Source organism: Pavona decussata, unplaced genomic scaffold (assembly GCF_977016875.1).
Source record: "Pavona decussata unplaced genomic scaffold, jaPavDecu1.1 SCAFFOLD_41, whole genome shotgun sequence".
Classification (NCBI taxonomy): domain Eukaryota; kingdom Metazoa; phylum Cnidaria; class Anthozoa; order Scleractinia; family Agariciidae; genus Pavona; species Pavona decussata.
Genome location: NW_028145463.1, coordinates 20,871 through 42,659, shown reverse-complemented (window position 1 = coordinate 42,659; position 21,789 = coordinate 20,871). Strand labels below are relative to the sequence as shown.

The 21,789-nt window shown below is 38.5% G+C and overlaps 2 protein-coding genes and 1 long non-coding RNA gene across 5 annotated transcripts; 2 read left to right on the top strand and 1 right to left on the bottom strand.

The window, feature by feature from the left end:
* The first annotated feature begins 222 nt into the window (after nucleotides 1-222).
* On the top strand, nucleotides 223-6,067 carry LOC146482883 (uncharacterized). The gene is made up of 4 exons (XM_085106503.1): nucleotides 223-671; nucleotides 2,687-2,812; nucleotides 3,601-3,721; nucleotides 4,285-6,067. Exons 1-4 carry the CDS (start codon nucleotides 599-601, stop codon nucleotides 4,460-4,462), a joined length of 498 nt encoding a protein of 165 aa, XP_084962629.1. The 5' UTR covers nucleotides 223-598; the 3' UTR covers nucleotides 4,463-6,067.
* Nucleotides 6,068-15,168: 9,101 nt separating this feature from the next.
* LOC146482882 (uncharacterized) lies at nucleotides 15,169-18,674 on the bottom strand. The gene is made up of 3 exons (XR_014863994.1): nucleotides 18,540-18,674; nucleotides 17,671-17,766; nucleotides 15,169-15,304 (listed from the first exon to the last, which is right to left on the bottom strand). It is a non-coding gene; the product is annotated as an uncharacterized LOC146482882 (long non-coding RNA).
* LOC146482881 (uncharacterized) lies at nucleotides 15,220-19,982 on the top strand. Of its 3 annotated transcripts, none has more exons than XM_085106501.1 (10): nucleotides 15,220-15,344; nucleotides 16,769-16,878; nucleotides 17,078-17,149; nucleotides 17,404-17,502; nucleotides 17,624-17,796; nucleotides 18,327-18,468; nucleotides 18,638-18,801; nucleotides 18,916-18,995; nucleotides 19,255-19,465; nucleotides 19,723-19,982. In XM_085106501.1, the coding sequence occupies exons 4-10, from the start codon at nucleotides 17,475-17,477 to the stop codon at nucleotides 19,969-19,971; spliced, it is 1,047 nt and encodes a 348-aa protein (XP_084962627.1). In that variant the 5' UTR covers nucleotides 15,220-15,344; nucleotides 16,769-16,878; nucleotides 17,078-17,149; nucleotides 17,404-17,474; the 3' UTR covers nucleotides 19,972-19,982. The 3 variants fall into 3 exon arrangements, with proteins under 3 accessions (XP_084962627.1, XP_084962626.1, XP_084962628.1); XM_085106500.1 differs by having other exon boundaries at nucleotides 15,299-16,029; XM_085106502.1 differs by having other exon boundaries at nucleotides 15,299-16,878; nucleotides 17,624-17,790.
* Nucleotides 19,983-21,789: the final 1,807 nt, after the last annotated feature.

The following is a 21,789-nucleotide window of genomic DNA, read 5'->3' as shown; positions in this document are numbered from 1 at the left end:
AAACAGCTCCACAACATAAATAACTTCTTCAGTGAAATTAATAATTGGGCCCTTCAGCCTGACGTCATCCACATACTAAACATCCGGAAACATTCACAGAAAAGTACTGCCCACATAGGTTTCATCACCAAACTGAGACTACAACATTCACTTTTTGTTCAATATTTTCATAATGGTTTAAACTCAAACTGGAAAGTATTCTCGTGGATTATTTAGTTTCAAACCAGTATTGCGCTCTGTTTACTGTTTCCTGTTGATTGCGTGACCCCATGTTTTTAATTTATTGTCAATTACCCCTGGGTTAAAAGATTTGCATACCAGTGATTCCTCTGACGCTGAAATTAGCATAAAAGATGATTTGTCATTTCTCTCGTTGTTTGAAGCCAGATATGGGGAAGAAACACAGACGAATAACAATATCCGTCTAATATCGCCTTTACCAAGACTCAGTCTGTGGACTTACAGTCGAACGCACCGAGTTCGAAGAGATTTATCTGGTGTTCTCCGAATACTTATGCGTTTCCGCTTAAAGGCGATTCAGTGTTTGTTACTCGTGGGAAAGATTAAACGCCGGTAACTGGTTCTTTATCTACAAGCGATGCTCGAAGTTGGAAAATTTACACTGCTTTTCCTCGCATCCTGTCTACTTCTAGTATCTTCAAATCATCTGGGTAAGGAAGCCTAATCAATCCTGTTATTTTATTTTGTTGTTATTTAATTTATTTCATCAGTTAATTTTAAACTCGATTCGCAACTTGAGAAAAGAGCAACGATGGAATCGACGTTACAGCCAAACTGAAATCTAGATATAGTCGTACAGTTTGTTGAATGTCGATCAACGACCCGGGAGCCGATAATCTGTTCGTAGAAACTTCGTACAGACTGGCGAAGATCTCAATCGAATCCGTAGAAACTACGTATCACAGAGCAAAATTGCCGCGTAAGATCAACAGGGTACATGCATGGGGTACGGTAAAACATCCACAAATACATATCGGTACCGTTTACTGATTATAAGTACAGTGATGGGGATATCTTTAGATATCTTAGGTTTTTATCTATTACAAAGCCTTTAAACGCCAGCCATAAAGTGATGGCTTAATTAACTCACTATATTTATCAGTTATCTGCTCTTTAAAATTGATAAGAGGGACAAGCAAATATAGACTTGGATCTACAGACAGCTTCCCTTCCTCTTCACACGTAGCTATAACAAAACAGCCAGCGCTTAAACCGCAACCAAGCGCTCAATACGTCAGTTCCTTCGCGTTGGAGAGCCGCCATTTTGATTGAGAAAGCTGACAGGAAGTCATTAACGAAAGTATTTAGAGTTTATGCATGTTTGAAACATAAAATGTGGCTCTGTTAAGAAAAAGTTATTTTAAACCTTTCAATTTTTTACACATCCATAGAGATGATGCAAAGTTAGGGACTTCAGTTGAGAGAATTAATTAGCGATATTGACCTTGTTTCAATGTAATAGCCGCGAATGGGTCAGCGAAGAAGCAGAAAACGAATATCGGATTATGCTATTATGACATATTTTTTTCCGATTTGTTTTCACTGCCAGAATATAACTTCTGCTCATTTATTATATTGCTTCAGATTACTGTGGATGATCCTAATTCAACTGGTGCCATTCACAAAAGTCTATTTAACCATTTAGCCGTACTCAATTCTGCTCATTATGTTGTATTGCTTGTGCAAGGTAGTTTTTTTACGTCTCTGGGCGAGATCCTCTCAGAGTGATCATTCAAATCAAAGCTACTGAGCAATTCTTTCATACGCCGAGGATGCTATCGGTAGGAGGTCCAATAGCGTCTGGGGGAAAGAAGGGGGGGGGGGGGGGGGGAGGGGAAATTGCACTTGACGCGTTTAATTTTCTGTCACTTCCTAATTAGCAATCATTTAAAATTTCAGTCTTTTCTCAGATACTAGACTATTGTCTGAGATTTAGTTTTTAAATATCAGTGAGTAAATAACACGGTTTTTCTTTTATGACAGTAAAAGTTTTGGCTAGATAGTTTCTCAGCATTGTTTCACGTCAACGCAGTTTTCTGGCTTCGCAACTAAAAAAATTAAGGTAAACTTCTTTTAGTAAGAAAAATTACTTAGGTGACAATCATCCAACGAACTCTTTAGTGCGCCGATATTTGCGCGAAAAAACGTCTTCCCGGAGGTTTAATATTGGCCATCAGCCAGAGCATGTACTTGAAATATTGGGTTGTTTTTTAAGACACCCTTCAGGGTGTAAACAACGCCGTGCTGATCGGGTGCCATAGAAAGTGAAACGTGATGATCTAATTTGATAGCAATCAAATTAAATTCATTTGTGTGTCTCAAGAACTTCAGTTAATTCACCCCTCCCCCCCCCCCCCCCCCCTTTCCCCCACCCCTTTTCTCCTTCCTCCTTCCTAGGCCCTTCTATTCTCAATTTACGCCAATCAGTCCACCGTATCCAAAGACAACGGGTGTCCAGGAAGTGAGTTCATGATACGCGATAGTCACCGAAAACGTTCCGTTCACTCTCTAAAGCCTAACATAAAGTACTAGTTAACGCATATTACTCAAGCTATGACATCGATTGAATTTAGACATATTTCCTGTATATGGGGACGACCTAAAACCCTCTTGGTTTCTTGATTGTTTTATTTTAATTGATTAATTAATTTATATTTTGACACAGGGGAATGGTCCGAATGGAGCTCTTGCTCAAAGTCATGTGATGAGGGAGTTCGCATGAGAAACAGAACTTGTGAAGGATGTAACGCAACCCTGCAAACACAAAGTTGTAACAAAAAACCATGCCAAGGTAAGTGGAGTACCGCTAACTTGCAAACGAAAACCTATATCAACACCCATTTCACGGCGAGTTGAGTAACGAATTTCAAATACTTAGAGCACAGATCCATCCAGAGACAATCAAAGCATTCCTAGCATACGTACTGCCTTTCTGCTCCCTTATTTCTTTGATTAATTGATTGATTGATTGGTACAGTCACGCTAGTTTTTGCCGTCTTGTTTACCCTGATTGATAGACTGACGGACTGACTGACCGACAGACCGACCGACCTACCGACCGACCGACTGACCAACCTACTGACTGACTGACTGACTGACTGACTGACTGACCGACCGACCGACTGACCGACCTACCGACTGAGTGACTGACTGACCGACCGACCGACCAACCGACCGACCGACCGATCGACCGACGGACCGACCTAATGACCGACCGATCGACCGACCAACCGAGCGGCCGACTGACTGAATGACTGATCGATCGATCGATTGATTGTAAGGAAGTTGTAGTCACCCTGGCCACGGCAAGAGTTTTTAGAGTTTTATTATATTTTTATTGATTGATTAACTGATTGATTGATCGATCGATCGATCGATCGATCGACTGACTGACTGACTGACTGACTGACTGACTGACTGACTGACTGACAGATCGATCGATCGATCGATCGACCGACCGACCGACCAATCGTTAGGAAGAAGCAGTCGCGCCATAAATTTTTGCCGTCTTCTTTTTCCTGCTGTCCTTTAGCTAAAACCACTTTCACTAAAAACCCTTCTATTTTTTTTCTTAAACAGATATGAGAACTCAAATAATCATGATCGTTCTAGTCACGATTGCTGTCATCTCCATTTTAACAACTGTTCTCGTAGTTATCTTCTTTGTCAAAGGAACAGAAGCCAGAAAACAAAGAGGGAGGTAAGTGAACTAACGGACAGAAATGATACCTTATCCCTTTTGTATTTGTTGTTGTTCTTTTTTGTTTTTCTTTTCTCTTTTTTTCCCTTGGTGTTTGTTTTGTTTTGTTTTTGATGTTGTCGTTGCTGTTGTTGTTTTGTTAATATTTAACTGTAGTTTTTTACTCGTTTTCAAAAGCGTCAAGGATCGAATTTCTAATAATGAATATTGCTTACTGTTGCACGTAAATAGCTTTTTGGTCAAAATGCTGTCAAGAGTTTTGAAACCGTACGTCAGCTCCAAAAAATAGCAATTACTGTCTAGTTTCTGTTTTCCTTGTTCGGCTGAACCCCGCCTGAGAAGCAACCTGTCAATACGTCCACTCTTCCTTCCCCATCTTAATAGACTAATATCGATATATAAAAATCCTAGCTAGATGGGGTACGTTCCCTTTCGTCCTCGAGATAAGGGAGCCCCCCCCCCCCCCCCCCCTATTCTTGTGTGATACCCATTTGTGGGTCATAAATTTACAAGAAAATTCATAGCTTCCTTTTTAATTAACTTTTTTTTATTTTTATTTGCAGTTCCATCGACACCAGCAAAAGACTGAAGACAGTAAACCTCGAAAAGACCACAGCAGGCCCACCTGAGGGGGTTAGTATCGAGAATAAAGTGTTTCTGCTTCAGCGCATGGCGGATAGCAGAGGATCATTGCAAACGAGTAAAGCTACGTTGAAAGACTTTGGAGAATCTAAACTATGAGCGTATGAGTGCGTAGATAAAGAATATTTCCAATGATTTTGACGTCTTATGGACAAGTTACTAGATCAGTGAGAGCAAGGGACTGTCGATCAGAATACCTTTTCTCGTGACTGCCTCAGTCCGCGGTTCAGTCAGGCACATATCGTCGGATTTGGACGCTTTTTTTTCGACGTTTTCTCATTTACGGCATTAAACCGAGGCCCTGTTCACACTAATATACGTTTTCTCTTATAGTCCACGCCAAAACGATCGAAAATACTGATAAAAACGGAGCCTTTCGAAAACAATTTCAAAATGGACTTTTGAAAAAACGCATTACTTTTACTGTGGACAGATGAACACCGTGACGGTGACGTAAATGGCGTCATACGACATTGATTTCAATTCAAATCCGAGCATCTACACATACGCAACCTCAGGTCCCAGTCGTTTTCATCGTTTTCGAGCGTTTCAGCTTAGTGTGGACAGGTGAAAACGATACGAAAACACTAGTGTGGACGAAAATATTTTGCTACGTTTCCGCCGTGACGAACATGAAGACTTTTGGAAATGCATTGGTGTGGACAAGGCCTTAAGCGTCCAAACGTGGCTGTCCGCGATCGTATTTTACATGCATTCGAACGGAAAAGGACCCAAAAGGGTTCTTTTATGTATTTTCAGGTCGAAGCGCGACCTTGAAAACGAAAATTTATAAATTTATAGTTTCAGCTAGTAGGCGGCAAAAAGGATGAAAACGATTGTTTTAGAAACAAATGTTTGGTTTTATCACCAGAGTTGATAAGGAGTGCTGATGTTTCGAGTGTTATCCCTTCGTCAGAGCGAATCGTTGGAAACAGCTGGCGCAACGACGACAATACTAGAAATCAATTAAAAAAAATAGCATTTGTTTCAATGCCTACCTTGCGTTCCTAGAACCCTACCTGTTACAATGCAAATGATCGTGTGGGCAGGGCCTGACGTGGCCTGAACCCGCGGTTAAACTCAGCTGAGAATCCCCAGGGAAATGGCAAAGAAACCTTAAGTAAACGTATGACGTCATACGACAGGCAACTTCGTAGGATGTCCGTACTCGCAAGTTTCCCCGTTCTTCCTTTTCTTTTCTTGCCCTGCTTTTTTACTTATTAGGGGATGTCCTTTGCATGAATTTGCTCTTTTCTTTTCATTTCTCAAATGTGTATATAAAACGTACAAATTTTACTGGCATTTATTTAGTATATACCGCTCTGATTGGCTACCCCAACTGTGGCTAGTCTTTGCTGTTCCCCCCATTGAAACTGTCATGGATTTCGCGGGCGAGTTTTTCACCAGTTTGTCAGAAGAAAAGTGAATACTAATTGTGGTTGGCTATTTTAATGGTTTGTTTTCCACTGGTTGTAGTCATTATTTCTATTGTAATTTATCTTGGAAAATCTTGTAAATAAATAAATCTACTTAAACGATTATTTATGTCAGTGTCGGTGTAAAGGGGGACGAGGGTAGCTATTTACCTCGTCGCTTCGTGGCACGGTAAATAACCACCGTTATCCACTTCAACTTCAGTGAATAATTAAATAATTTTCAAGCTACTTACAAATTTTTCTGAAATAAAATTTGTTTGTTGTTGTCGTTGTTGTTGTTGCCGTTGTTGTTCTAAAAGGATGCAGGACATTTCCTAAACAATCAGCTATTACTGCATAGGCCCTAGTAAACAAAATGTCTTCAGTTTAATATAATTTCTTCAAGACCCTCAGTCCATGTACCGAGCACAATACGATGTAAACTACTCATGTGCCCTCTCTGGGAAACATGAGAAAGATCTGCGCTTTCGCGATGTTTCCCTGCTCTCTACATAGAACTAACTAACTAACTAATTTCTCGTAATGTATTGAAGTGATTTTAAGAGAAAGCCAAAAAAAACCATACAATCTCGACTCCAATCTGTATTAGGAATGTGTTCTTTCCACGTCGAACACAATAACGAATAAATTCCTCGATATAACGAACGTTATAATCCATCAAATATTTTCGCTTGCGCGCGATTGGTCTAAACGCCTCACGTGACCGAATATACCCCAGCTCAAACTGAGGAATATCCGATGATATTCCCCAAGTGATATTCCCCAATTCCAAGAACTTCAAGGCGCGTCTTGTTTACAATTAAACTTAATGTCAGAATGGGGGAACGGTTTGCTTTTGTGACAGAAGGGGAGATAAACCTGCTGGCTCCAGTTGTTCAAAGGCCGGATAACTTTATCCTGTGGATAAGTCAGTATCTGACAGTTTCAATCTGTGCAAAGATTTCAGTATTTCCTCTTGTATAACGCAATATGCAAACTCTAACCACAGTTAAGTTTGGGAGTGTACGAAAACCTTGGACAACGTTTAAAGTGAAGTATATTTTAGACCCTGAATAATGCCTTATCCAGCGGATAACGTTATCCGGCCTTTGAACAACTGGGGCCTGGTCGATAAAGCAGTATCAGAAAACAACATACGCTTTAAACGTTTTTGACGGTAAACTGTTCTTAAACAAAATGTTCAAATACTCAAGCTCGTTGCTACATGTTGCGAAAAATATTTGAAGGATAATAACCCCAATAGCCTCCATGTGGCTTTAAAAATATGCTCAGATATTTGTCCTTGGACATTATCTGCTCCTCAAAGCTCACAGTTTCCCTAGAGCTTCGCTCTCGGAAAACTGTTCGCTTCTCGGAACAGATAATGTCCGCGGACAAATATCTGAGCATATTTTTAAAGCCAAATGGAGGCTATTGTTTATATATTCTACAGCCCGGCCTTTTAAACTATATGGAACGGAACCTCGATATAACGAACCAATTTCCCTGATCCCTTGGCACTTCATTCAATCAAGAGGTTCCACTGTACGTTGTTACAATAGGGGAGAACTCTTGTTTCGTAGTTTTATTCATCTGGTCCAGTTTTACTGCACGTTTTGGTTTTAGCTTCCAATCCATTCACAACAGATGACCTCATCAAAATTTTTTTCAATTTGACTGACCGTGATAATTTTTTTTCTAGGGACAAAACTACTCTTCTCTTAACAAAATTTAATAAAGTAGCAACTGTAGTTTTAAAGAAATTTTCAAAAATAAGTGATAATGACGTCCACGTATGATGTGTCACAATTAAGAACAGATAACATTGTCACCGTTTACGATACATGCCACAGAGTATAACCCACAAGAATCCATGCGAATAAACCTCTTAACCCTATGAAATAAAGCGGTGCGTTTGTAACCGACCGAGCGATAAAGCCTGGGCTGACGCGGGAGCCCTGCCCCTCCATTTCCCCGTGAAAAAAAAGGGTTCCCTGTCGTATATCAGTGTGAAAAGGGGGTGCTTTTTTCACCTGGTATACGACAGGGAAGCGAAATCTTAGCTATTTTTAATACGAAAAATACGATTACTGTTGAAATGCCTAGTAAAGAACATATTTTTAACAGACTACAATAGTGTATATGAGGGGTATCATATTTTCTTGATATTTGGTTCGTGAACAGTTGTGTGAAAGGGTAGAAAAACTTGCCAAAAGAATGTATTATAAATAATTTTCAGGCCCGTTTCTTAAGCATTTTCTAAAGGTTGCTAAACGTTCGAGCCGAACGGTACCTAGAGTCGAGAATGCCAAATTGCGGTCAAATTTGCATGTAAAAATCTCTGGCAATCTAACGATTTGGAAAAAAAAAATCGCCCGTGGAAATGGTGTTTTGGGGTTATTTTATGCAATCGGATTTAACTTCTGACAGCAAGACTGGTTGTACACGAGAAAGTTTTTGCTAAGCATAAGTCCACATTCGAAATATTTTAAATTTGGGTGTACAACAAAATTAGTCAAGTTTCTTCTTGATAAGTCTCCTTGTTCGAAGACTGATGACCCAGTTTTTGTATAGGTTCACCAAAAACTTGCCAATCCTTTACACGCGAGCAAGTCAAAATTGCCAAAAAAAAAAAAAAAAAAGGTTGTCGAAACTTATTCGGGGTGTGAATCTAGCCCAAAATGGTGATTTTACTGGGCTTTAAATTTTACTCTTGTTTTGCTTCCCTTTCTGGTAGATACAAATTTGCATCTGAAAGGAATAAACTGAGAAATTCGAAGTCGAGGGCGTTCGTGCATTTGAATTGTAGATTAATGCTAAATTATTCGTCTTTTTCTCTCACCTATTACCACGAGGAACGTTACAACAGGACGAACAACGGTGATGCCTAAATACGTTCTTATAGTTGTTTACCGGACAAAATATTCGCCAATTTTATGCCATGGAATGGTCCGTCTATAACAACATGGAAGGACATTATGGAATTACAGCAGACTTCCGTTTGGTACACACCATGACGAAGATTGAACTAAGACCGGCGTTTGCAGCAAACACGGCGTGGCTGGACACTCGACGACCGTTGGACATTTGCAACACCGAAGGTATTCAAGCAACCTAATCATTGTTTGCTGTTATATCTTGTTTTCTCCGACAAGTTCTTAATTTGCAATGAAGATTAAACGGAAGGGAAATAATGGCAAGATTTCCGCACAGCACCTACATGAATTATGTATGCATTTTGCGACTCAAACTCCCTTCGTGCTCGCTGTTTTTGGACCAGGGTTTGTTGTGTGAAAGTGGTGCATGTATAATTAACTTATAAGGTTGTGCGGAAATCTTTGTAGAGCATAATAAACAGTAACACAGGAAATTACTGCTCAGTAGTTTCTACTTGAATGGCTTTCCGTTCGAATTTGATCCACAGATTAGGAAACGAGAACCGTCTTGTACAGCATAATAGGCAGCACCACGGGAAAGTAATGCTCAGTAGCTTTCATTTGAACGAGTAACACTTTGGGGTTTCATATACACAGACCAAAACGTTGTAACTACCTTCTTCAGAAAATAAACGGTACCACTGGAACTTACTGCTCATTAACTTTCATTTGAATGGTCACACTTTAGGATTTCATCTTCAGACTCAAACGTTAGAGCCACCTAAGACAGCACAATAAACAGCACCACAGGAAAGTACTGCTCATTAACTTTCATTTGAATGGTCACACTTTAGGATTTCATCCACGTACTCAAATTTTAGATCCACCTTGTGCAGCACAATAAACATCACCACAGGAAAGTAGACTACGAGTAGTCCCCCATTTTTCCTCAGGGATAGTAGGGCGAGCGAAACGCGAGCGCGCGTGAAAATCACCCCACGCGAGAAAAGGCGACACGCGGCGGGGAGCGAGAAAAATGAGGGACTACAGACAAAGCCCAAGCTTTTGAACTAATGCGTTGCTCTCACAACGCAAAACTCTGATTGGCTCTTCCATGGCAATCTGTCAACATCTGTCAAACAAAGCATGAATGACGTCAGACTGTCTGGCAAATTTCAACTGCAATGTTCATCAGTGGATACACAACTATCTCTCCAGAATCTTTTCCCTTTCTTTTAGAAATCTTTTTTGTGAAAGATTGAATTGAGAAAATTGCACGTTTTGTGGCCGCGGTAAAATAATTTTCCGTAGGAAATAAATTCATCGAACAAGACAGCGCTGCACGCCCGTTGTACATTACGTCGCGTCAGAAATAGATTTTCAACCGCAAACTAGCCTGTGGAACTACGAAAAGAAACAGCCGCGAAGAATTTGTGTCTGGGTTTTCTTTCACTTGCACTAATATCCCCTGCAGTTTCCCGATGACAAGGGCAATGACAGCTCAATGAGAGAAGGAATCCCATTGGATGCGCTTAATTGAGTTAGAACGTGGTACGATCTTCACACTCCAAAATCAGTCGGCCGTGAAGGGTCGAAAGCTTGGGCTTTGTCTGTAGTCCCTCATTTTTCTCTCTCCCCGCCGCGTGTCGCCTTTTCTCGCGTGGGGTGATTTTCACGCGCGCTCGCGTTTCGCTCGCCCTACTATCCCTGAGGAAAAATGGGGGACTACTCGTAGTCTACAGGAAAGTACTGCTCAGTAGCTTTCATCTGCATGTTGAAACTTTAGGATTTCACCCACAGACCTGAAAACTGTAACCACTTTGTACAGCATTGTTAACTGTCAGCAATAAGGGAAAGTGATGACATTTATCCAACTGTCACCAGAATTTGGTCAGAAATATTGCGAAAAAAAAATGAAAACAGCAGTTGTTCAGTTCAAATAAATATTACGTCTGCATTCAAAATTAAGGTGTAAAACACTAAGTCACCACAGTTAAAGTGAGATATTTAACTTGAAGACATTATTTACAAATTTGTGTTTCCAAGCTAAAGCCATCATGTTTATTCACATTACAGTTGAACTACATGTGTAGCTTATCTCATTTATAATTAACTAAACAAAAGCTAAAAGTACAAAAAAGCATTACTGTTTTCAATATTTTATTTGGCTGATCCACAGGCAGAAATATTGTGCTTAGAGAATGGACAAGAAGAGGAATTTCTTCGATTTGATATAGGTGAGTCATTTCTTTTCTGTTCACTCGATCGATCCCAAAAGTGTAAAAATGTAAACGTTATAGAATCGCCTAGAAAAAAAACGTTTGTATGAAAAATTGAAAACGTGACAGTATCGCAGCAAAACTGCTGGGTGGCTTGCGCTTAAATGGTAACACTGTCTTAAGCATTTTATGGACACTTAAAACTTAGAACCACCTTATACAACATAGTTTAAACAGTACCACAAGAAAATCCAACTCAGCGGTTTAATCTGAGTGTTCAGACTTTAGGAGTCTATTCGTAAACACAAATAATTAATTGGGACTACCTTGAATCACACAATCAACAGCATAACAGGAAAGTACTCAGCCTAGTAGCTTTTATTTGAAGGGTCACACTTTAGGATTTCATCCATGCACAAACTCAAGAGTTAAGACGTCTTGTTGAGAATAGTTAACAGCGTCACGAAAAATAAAACTCTGACGGTCAGTAACTTTCATTTTAATGCATAGTCACACTTTGTGAAAGGAAAGGAAAGAACTGCGGAGTCCGGACCAAAAGAACACGACACGTTAATTACATGGTTAAACGTGATGTTATTTCACAGATTTGAACGCTAGAGCCACCTTTTACAACACAAACAGTACTGCAGCGAAGTACTTCCCTAATGCCTTTCAATTGAGTGTTCTTACTTCCCTAAGCTATGACTGACCGGTTTAAACAGGACAGTATACGATTCTAGCACCAACGCTGATTTCAGGGCCCGGTTGTTCGCAATCCGATTAACGTTAATCCACGATTGAAAGTTAACCGAGGTTTTCTGCTCGCTCGTTAAAATTGTTTTTAAACTCTAATGTTAAGCTAGTGGTAAACTTGAGCAAAGTCAACGTCAAAACTGAAGGACAAAAATCTTTTTGAAAAATCTTTGTTGTTGTGTAACCAAACTCGAATCAAAGTTGTTGTTAATCCAGGGTTAACTTAAAACGGGCTTTGAACAACTGGACCCAGAAGAAGGACACAACTACCATCACACGTCATAACACCATTGCATTTTATTTTTACAGGCAGATTTCTACTGCTGATTGGCCTAAAAAGAGGGAGCCCAGTGTGACTGAGAATGAGCATTTGTTTCAGGTAAGTGATAATTAACTTCACACGTGCAGGTGTCCAGCTTCTAATTTGTTTTTAGAATTTCGACAAATAATAAAAGAAACAAATGCTGAGAAATTGTTTCGTGACTAAGGGATACGCTTCTTTAGGATTTCCCTGTTGCATACAAACTAACCTAAGAATGTGTCAAGTTTATAATAATTTCAACTCACAGACAAACACGAGAGACATAGCTTGTACGGCATAACGAACCATATTGTAATATAACACTGCAACCACCTTGTACAGCGTAATAAAAAGCACCGCAAACCAGACTCAAACGCTAGAACCACAGGAAAGTACCGCTCAGTAGCTTTCATTTGGATGGTCACACTTTATGATTTCATCCAATTACTCAAACGTTAGAACCAACTCTTTCAACTTGACAAACAGCACCGCAGGAAAGTACTGCTCAGTAGCTTTCATTTGAATGGTCACACTTTAGGATTTCATCCACAGACTCAAACGTTAAAACCAACTCTTTCAACTTGATAAACAGCACCGCAGAAAAGTATTGCTCAGTAGCTTTCGTCTGAATGGTCACACTTTAGGATTTCACCCACAAACTCAAACGTTAGAACCACCGCTTTCAACTTGATAAACAGCACCGCAGGAAGTACTGCTCAGTAGCTTTCATTTGAATGGTCACACTTTAGGATTTCATTCACAGAATGAATAGTTGAAACCACCTTTTGCAGCATACAAAAATAGTACCACAGGAAAGTGTTGCTAAGTAGCTTTCCTTTGAATCACAACACTACGGAATTTCATCCACAGCACCAACATTTCAGCTCGGAAACATAAACGTGAAATGTATCACACTGAACCACATTGCCACTGGATCAACACTGCTCAGCCTGAGCTTTCTTTTGATTGGTCCTGCGTTAGGATTTCATCCATAGATTCAAATGAATGGTCGCACTTTAGGATTTCATCCATAGATTCAAATGAATGGTCGCACTTTAGGATTTCATCCATAGATTCAAATGAATGGTCCCACTTTAGGATTTCATTTACAGATTCAAATGAATGGTCGCACTTTAGGATTTCATCCATAGATTCAAATGAATGGTCTCACTTTAGGATTTCATCCATAGATTCAAATGAATGGTCCCACTTTAGGATTTCATCCATAGATTCAAATGAATGGTCGCACTTTAGGATTTCATCCATAGATTCAAATGAATGGTCGCACTTTAGGATTTCATCCATAGATTCAAATGAATGGTGGCACTTTAGGATTTCAACCATAGATTCAAATGAATGGTGACACTTTAGGATTTCAACCATAAATTCAAATGAATGGTGGCACTTTAGGATTTCAACCATAGATTCAAATGAATGGTAGCACTTTAGGATTTCAACCATAGATTCAAATGAATGGTGGCACTTTAGTATTTCATCCATAGATTCAAATGAATGGTGGCACTTTAGGATTTCAACCATAGATTCAAATGAATGGTGACACTTTAGGATTTCAACCATAGATTCAAATGAATGGTGGCACTTTAGGATTTCAACCATAGATTCAAATGAATGGTGGCACTTTAGTATTTCATCCATAGATTCAAATGAATGGTGGCACTTTAGGATTTCAACCATAGATTCAAATGAATGGTGACACTTTAGGATTTCAACCATAGATTCAAATGAATGGTGGCACTTTAGGATTTTATCTATAGATTCAAATGAATGGTTGTTGCACTTTAGGATTTCACCATAGATTCAAATGAATGGTCGCACTTTAGGATTTCATCCATAGATTCAAACCTTAGAACCACTCTGCACAGCATAATAAACAGTACCACAGGAAAGTACTTCACAGAACCAAGATTCGAACAACCTTTGAACAAAAAACTTGACGGTACTACTTATTACTTTTATGCAAACTGACTCAACAGTTCATCGCCCAGAATGAAGCGACACATCCGGGACCTTAAAGCGCCCTCCGAGCGCTAAATTTGAAAAGATAATCAGCGAACCGTAATTAAAACAAAGAGAAACGGCGCATACTGTCCAGGTTGGCTCACATCTTTCACGTTTTCGTCCAAACTACCTAAAAATTATTAGTGTCAGCATATGGCTTTTGTAGAGGAGACATTAATAAAAAATATTCAACCATTGTTGACTTTGTAGTCCTTCTGGAACTTATGACTATTTCACTTTGAAAATAGACTATTTTAGCGGCTTCTCAGTATAGGACGTCGCTTTCGAGGCTGGATGTTTTTTCAGCAAATCATTCTGTTAGTGTGTCAGCATTTGGATATGTTAGCCTGACACTTAAGGAAGCCTCACAGAAATTTTTATACGATTTTGTTGTTTAGAAGTTCTGGTTTTTCGTCAAATTCTGAAAGTACTTCAATGCGCTCTGTCCTTTTTCCACTACGTTAATCTCGCGGGACGTTTTCGACCTCGTTTGAAACCCCCGCGTGAATATTAATGCATGCTAAGCTCCGCCTCCACAAACAATAGTGCGTGTGGCAGCCCAATTAACCATTGAAATTGAGGTGTGATGATACACATAATGGGTTGACCACGTTATGAAATTTGGTGTTTTATTTACTACAGATGGTTCTAAATAAAATCTTGTAAAGATTTTTTTTAAAAAAATCATAATGCACTGATTTTGCTAGCGGCACTCAAGTTAGTTAAAACGATTGATCCGTTTATCGATTGGCAGTGTTTTATCGAAATAAAAGTGCTTCCAACCTCTCATGTTTATAAAATTTCGTTTGTTCATTCATCCATTCATTGTTGATGCGTTACCAATGACTACGGCAACCTAGCGTTTAACTATCACAAGTTGAACTCTCATTCGCAACTCGAGAAAGGCTTGAACGTAGGAAATGTGCTCCGTACAAGAAATGCAACGCGTTGATCGGGAGCTCTCTTCAGAGCTCGTAGAAACCCCGGTCAACTCTGCTTTCTTGCACATTTCGACTCCGTTAATGAACGGCTATGATCGGTTGTTTTATCTTCAACTGAATGGAGAGGCTCTTTGGGAATGGAGAAAGCTTCTGAGCCCTGGTCATGCATTCGATACCCTTCAGAACAACTTGTCCAGGATAGGATATCGCTTATCGCCATGTTCTCGGACTCGCGTCGGGAAAGCCGTGTATAGTAGGGTGGAATACATCGCCAAGAAAACAGGTGATCCCAGGATTTCCAGTCAACGGCGAAAAACGTTTAGGTCGCAGTACTGGTGTCGCATAGCTCTTCATCCTGATGAAATTGTCCAGGGCCCACAAGAGGTCATCAACAAACTGAAGACGAATGAAGAGTCACTGGTTCGAGAAAATCAAAGATTACGAGATGAACTTGAAGGTTAGAAACAACTTTATACCGAACATTAAACTCAGTTCAGATTTTAACTGCAAAGAGATTTACACGGACACTAAATTCGAAAAAAGCGAACGCCTAAAATAAACTTAACGGTCGTTTCGCTACACTGCAGTTCAGTCGTTTCGCTACGTTTTAAAATTGACATATTCTCTAACATTTGAACTCAGTTTGCTTCACATGCAAACACTGTGAAACGTAGAAGCAGCTAAGATAATTTTTCACCCGAATGCATTTTAAGAACGAGAAATAATCACATTTCCATACTTAACGGTGTAGCGAAACGACCGGATACCAAAATAAAGTATTGGTCTGTGAGGTGCATTTGTCTTTAGATACTTAGAAGTGGGCCACAAAAGAAATAGTATAAGTGAAACTTTCACACAAAAAACATGACAAAAAAAAATCTGCACATCCAGTGATGGTGGGGGAAAAAAGCAGAGTAATCTTAAACATTCCTTTTTGTCAGTTAGTAATGATATTGTAATGAATTTCTATGGGGAGTGTAAAACTAAAACATCAAAAGAAATGTTCTGGTCATCTCTGCCATTTCAGAAAAGGCATCACAGCTTTACACTGCCATGCTCCAGCTAGAAAGTGAGCGACACATGGGAAAAAACTTTGAGGATGTTGGACTGCGACAGCAACAACGCCATCTCAAAGAAATAAGGTATCAGTACTTAATACGGCGATTTAAAAATATCAAAGGGGTAGAGGGGCTAGACTACTCAATATGAGCACATATGGATTTAATACAGCTTTTTTCACAGATCAACAAGAAGTTGGTCCACTCATCAGTTCAAAAGGGACAGACTCGCTGTTGCTGTAGATATCTGAATGTCATAACCATTTATCAGTATGTTAGTGTGTATTCATATGTGCTCATATTGAGTAGTCTAATTTCTGTTAATATATACACACATAATATATAATATATATAACTATTAGAAGATAAACTGAGGTCTTCATCTACCATTTAAAGTGCTCAATGGATTAACCAGAGCTGGTACAAATAATTTTGCGGAGTCGGACTAGTTCAAACACATTTATTTGTTACTCCGAGTTTCATGCTTCTCGCGAAGCAATCATCGGGCAACTCCTGATGATTGCTTCGCGAGAAGCAAAAACTAGAGAAGAAGCAAAACTATTTCTATATATACATACAGCAAGAGAGACATACAAACATACATACACATACATTTTAGATTTTAGCCAGGTGATATTCACCGGTGTATCCAGAATAAATACATTCATTCAATTTTAGTCCTTCGACAGTCAAGAAACAAAAGAAGCTGTGTAGTGGAAAATGGACGACTAAAAAGACTCACTTACATGTGTGAATTCAAGCTAAGTTATGATATGAACTATTTGTAGCAATAAAGTCTTAACCATGTTTCATTTCCTTCTAGGGAAAAAGCCCAGAAAGCACTGTGGTTTGCAGAAACCTATGGCCTCGGTCTGAAATCCCTGAGTATGGAGGATCCTTCTGGACGCCCTCTCACGATCAACTTTAATTCAGGTAACAGCCACCACAAAAATGCATGCAAATTTTTCAGAAATGCCATTGAAGAGGAATATTGCCGTTTATGTTCAGTAGCACAAGAAAAACCTTATAGGATGAGAGGGGTATCCATTTAAAATAATACAAGCTGGACATCTCACTAGAGATCAAATGTTGCATCCCTTGTCAACCTAAAATTTTTTTAATTCTACATTAGGTGCCACAAGTACAGCTAATGGTGGGGATGGTAATACATCTTAAACAACACCCAGTCAGCCTGTGAGAACATGTAAGTACCCTTTCATATATAAACAAATAAGAAGCAACCCTTTACCTACGAATGTAGGATTTGAAAATTAGGCCATTAAGCTAGGCTCTCCCTAGTCTTAATGATTGACTGAAGTATTGATCGAGTGAATTGCACAGTAAGGTGCATCAGAGGTACAAAAATAATCATAGGCATTACTTTTAGAAAGCACTTAAATGATTGTGTGGATACTTATAACAGGACAATTCATTAAAGGTCTGATACTTGTTCTTCAGGTCAGAACACAGAGCCCTATGCAAGCCTTGACGATGATGAAAAGGAAAAGATCAAGACAATTCTTTTCATCATGGATCGCTTTTCTATTTCACTGGAAGGTAATAAATGTTTCAGGTTAATGTTCTTTGCTTACAATTTGATGTTAGATGCTGTAAATAGGTTGGTTAATAAGTCTGCAAAAATATTTCAACTAAGTATTCTCATTTTTCAATTCACAAGGTTACCATGAGCTATCTAAAGCTCAGCCCAGTCTTCCTAGGACATACCTGTTAGAAAGCTGTGCCAAAAGTTTGGACAGTAAGTGGGAGGTCAAGAAAACTCCAGGGCAGTCCCAAGGCGCAGAACTTCCCCTGAAGTTGCTCCTGGAAAATGAAATTCGACAAAGTGTAAGTGTTAATAGTGTAGCTTCAAAATGACATCAGGTCTCAGAAAAGAGTAAGTAAGTAAAAACTTTATTTAAACAGGTTGGTCCATTCAGCTGCATCTTAAAAATATACTTTGCATTAAGAAAATAAAATTGTTCAAAAAACCTAAAATACAAATAGAAAAAATACAATATAAATTTCACAATAAGAAAAAATGCCTTGCCAGGGAGCGTTAAGTCTGTATGCTTTCAGCATTTTTTATGTTTAAAAGGAGTTGAGTAAACATTTTCTTGGCACTGAAAGGAAAGACCATCTCCGATAGTTTAATTTAACCTTTGGTGGGGATATCCTAATACTCTGCCTTGTACTATCAAGTCACTAACATATGATAAAAAGAATTAATAGCTTGGAACTGATGAATGGAGACAGATAAAATTGAGTTTAGCATTGCGGAATAAACTGAAATACTGGAATAAAGAATAAACTGCTGATGAGCAAAAACACAAACACATAGATTTTACTCCATGTTACTAAGGATTCTAATATTGTTTTTACAGCTGAAAAATAAGACAGTTGCATCAGACGAGAAAGTCAAGGTCAAAATATCAGGAGATGGGACAAGAATGTCTCATAGCAGCAACCTATTTGTCTGTTCCTTTGCACTGATAGGAGATGGACCCAATTGCTTGTCAAGTACAGGTGTGGCTTTGGTTATTCTAATTTGTCTAGTATCAGTTAGTTTCAAGTTCTCAGTGACAAGCTATCCTTACCTTTAATTCCTGGTTGCCAGTGAGACAGCCATGTTATTTTCCACGTTATGTTTATTATATGATTGTATATTAAATGCAATCAAAATCTGTTCTCACAGGCAACCACACCATCGCTGTCGTGAAAGGCAAAGAAGAATACGAGGTGCTGAAGGAGTCCCTGACAAATGTCATCAATGATGTGAACAGCTTGGTCAATGATGGGAAGATAACCTTTGATGGCAAAACAGTTGAGCTTGACTTCTACTTGGGAGGTGACTACAAGGTAAATTATTAAAATTATTAAAAACCAGTAAACCTATAAATCTTTCACTCCTAGAACACATTCTGGCTGAATGATTTGTCGCCCTAACCTTTTAATCCCTAATTTTTGTTCCAGTTTTTGCTGATTGCCATGGGGATGAAAGGAGCCACATCAAATAATAGCTGTATTTGGTGCAAGATTCATAAAAGTGAGAGGTAGGTCAAAAACACCAAGGCTGTAAATAATCATATTTTCTTGACAGTTGCATTTGGTGCAAACTTCATAAAAATGAGAGGTTGGTGATGTGCATTTCTTCTATATTATTTAAATTAATAGCATAGCTGTGAGCAATCGTAAGGAAACACACACTTCCGTGCCTTCCTGGTCACATTATTAACTCCCATACCTGTTTTCAGTTTGACGTTGATAATAATGATGACATCTGTTTTGATTTTTTTTTATTTTGGTTTCCAGGTGCAACATGTCACACTCCTGTGACTATTTTCTTGGAGCAGCACTCGCCAGAACTCTAGATGATGCATGGTCCAGACAGCCAGGATGTCATTCATCTCCAATGTTTAAAATTCCACTTCGAAATGTTGTCCTAGATGAGCTTCATCTCATGCTGAGAATCACAGACAGGTTGGAAGAGGGCCTCATTTTTGATATTCTGAAATGGGATGCAGTAAGTAATATTATTATGCACATAACTTCAACAGTTTTGATGAAAAATAACACCTGTACAGAAAATGGGATTTAATAATAATTACACAGGCAAACCTTGTTCTGGGACTTCAAATAATTATTTGTGCACCATGGTACTCATATAATATTGCTACAGCATAATTAGGTGATCTCACAGAGAAACACTCACAAAAACAACTTTCAAGAAATGGAACTAAACCACTTCAATACTTATTTTGATTTTTTTTTTTTTGACAGGATGACAATCACAGCAGACCTGGAATAAGGAAGACAGAAGAACACCTAAACAACTTCCTGTCAATAGTACGTTCTCTTGGTATCAGTCTGAGGGTATATAAAGTGAATGACAAGTGGGAGTGGACTTCCTTGCTAGGGGGTGAGAAAAGGGTTCTTCTGAGAAAGCTGCCAGATCACTTCGAAAAGATTTTGCCTGCAGAAAAGGTTGACAAGACAAGGAAACTCTGGATTGTAAGTAATATTTTATGATTCTGTTCAAACAAAAACTGCCTAGTACAGCATAATTAAAACAGTGGTACTCAGATTTCAGTATGGATTATTTTATTCAAAGACTCGAAAGTTCGGACCACTTTTTATTTGACAATCAACAATATCACGAGAAAGTACTGCTCAATATCGTTCGTTTGAACAATCATGCGTTGGGATTTCATGTGCAGAACCAAATTTTACACCATAATAAACAGTACCACAGGAAAGTACTGCTCAATAGTTTTCATTTGAATATGACATTTAAGGTTTCATCCACAGACACAAAAACAAGAGCCACCCTTGTACAACTTTTAAAACAGCACCACAAGAAAGTGCTGATTATTAGCTTTCATTTGAATGGTCACACAAGGGAGATTTCATCCACAGACCACCACCCAGTACAGCATAATAAACAGCACCACAGGATAATACTGCTCAGTAGCTTACATTTAAATGGTCACACTTTAGGATTTCATCCATGGACTCAGAAGTTAGTACCATCTTGTAACATGTCAAACAGCATCAAAGGAAAGTATTTCTCAGTAGCTTTAATTTGAATGTACACGCGTTAGGATTTCATCCACAGATTTGAAAGATAGAACCACCTTTTACGGCATGAGAAATAGTACCGCAGATAATACTCAGCAATTTCTAGCATCCACAAACGGGTCATACCCTCTATTTAAGGGAACGCTTTGACGCGATCTGTCAAAAATTCGTGATTTCTTTCAAAATTCCTCGTTCCTAATTGCTTCTTTATCGTCTTGCGTTTATGTACTACTTGTTTAAATGCAATCAGACCTTCTTGTAAGATTTATAGGTTTAATTATGTTTATATATGGTCGCTCTTAAATGCCTTTCGCTTCCGCGATGATCTAAATTTTCGCAAATTGGGCAAAAATGCTATTGCATTATAAGAGAAAAACGTTAAACAAATCTATGCATTTACCTGTCGGAAAAACTATACAGACACAACAGAAATTCATGGCTGAAAAACCAACAGAGAAAAACTATTTCAAACCGTGACAGAGCAACGTAGAAACAATCGTTACGACGGGAAACCAAAGCAGGATAACAAAAGACAGAAAACTGTTGACGTGAATGTATAAACAAACATGACTGATAAGAAACAAAAAAAAAACCTTTAAACAAAGAAAAACAAGACAAAATCGCGACAAAGATAGTAACTGAAAAATAAAGTAAGATAATTAAAAACAGTGAATACTGAAAAAAAGCTCTAAATGCAAAACTACTGAAAAGGCAAAACAATATTACAAAACGAGAGGAAAATTATAAGGTAATAAGAACATTTAAAATGGGAGAAAAGAAGTATAAGGTGGACAAAAAAGGACAGAAAACGACAGAAGGATTATAAAGAAAAACTGATTAGAAATTGGGAATATGAAATGACAGAAAAATAGAAAAATGGTAGAGAAAAAAGTGAAAACATTATTTTAGATCGTACAAAGATGTATAATTAAAAAACTAGGACGAAAACAAAGAACTGCAAAAAGGAAACATGGATGCAAAATAATAACAAGAAAGCAAAACTCAAGTCACTGAGAAACGGGAACAGAAAAACGAGCATAAAAATTAGGGAAATTATTAATAATGTTAAGCTAGAGTGAAAATAAGAGCAGAACAGAACAGACAATTAAAAGAAAAATGGAACAGACTGAACTGATAAAGAGTAAACATGAAAGATAAACAAAAACAGGAAAATAGAGAAACGTTTTGAGGAGACTGAAGACAAATTTTGACAGGAAAACGAGAGCATAAATATAGACAAACGTAAGCAAAGGAATACATTTAAATAGA

Coding starts and splice junctions, on each gene's coding strand:
- LOC146482881 (XM_085106501.1), top strand. CDS start 17,475: ATGGATCGCTTTTCTATTTCACTGGAAG. Junction 17,503..17,623: donor CTTTTCTATTTCACTGGAAG/GTAATAAATGTT, acceptor TCAATTCACAAG/GTTACCATGAGCTATCTAAA. Junction 17,797..18,326: donor AAATTCGACAAAGTGTAAGT/GTTAATAGTGTA, acceptor TTGTTTTTACAG/CTGAAAAATAAGACAGTTGC.
- LOC146482883 (XM_085106503.1), top strand. CDS start 599: ATGCTCGAAGTTGGAAAATTTACACTGCTTTTCCTCGCATCCTGTCTA. Junction 2,813..3,600: donor TAACAAAAAACCATGCCAAG/GTAAGTGGAGTA, acceptor TTTCTTAAACAG/ATATGAGAACTCAAATAATC. Junction 3,722..4,284: donor GCCAGAAAACAAAGAGGGAG/GTAAGTGAACTA, acceptor TTTTATTTGCAG/TTCCATCGACACCAGCAAAA.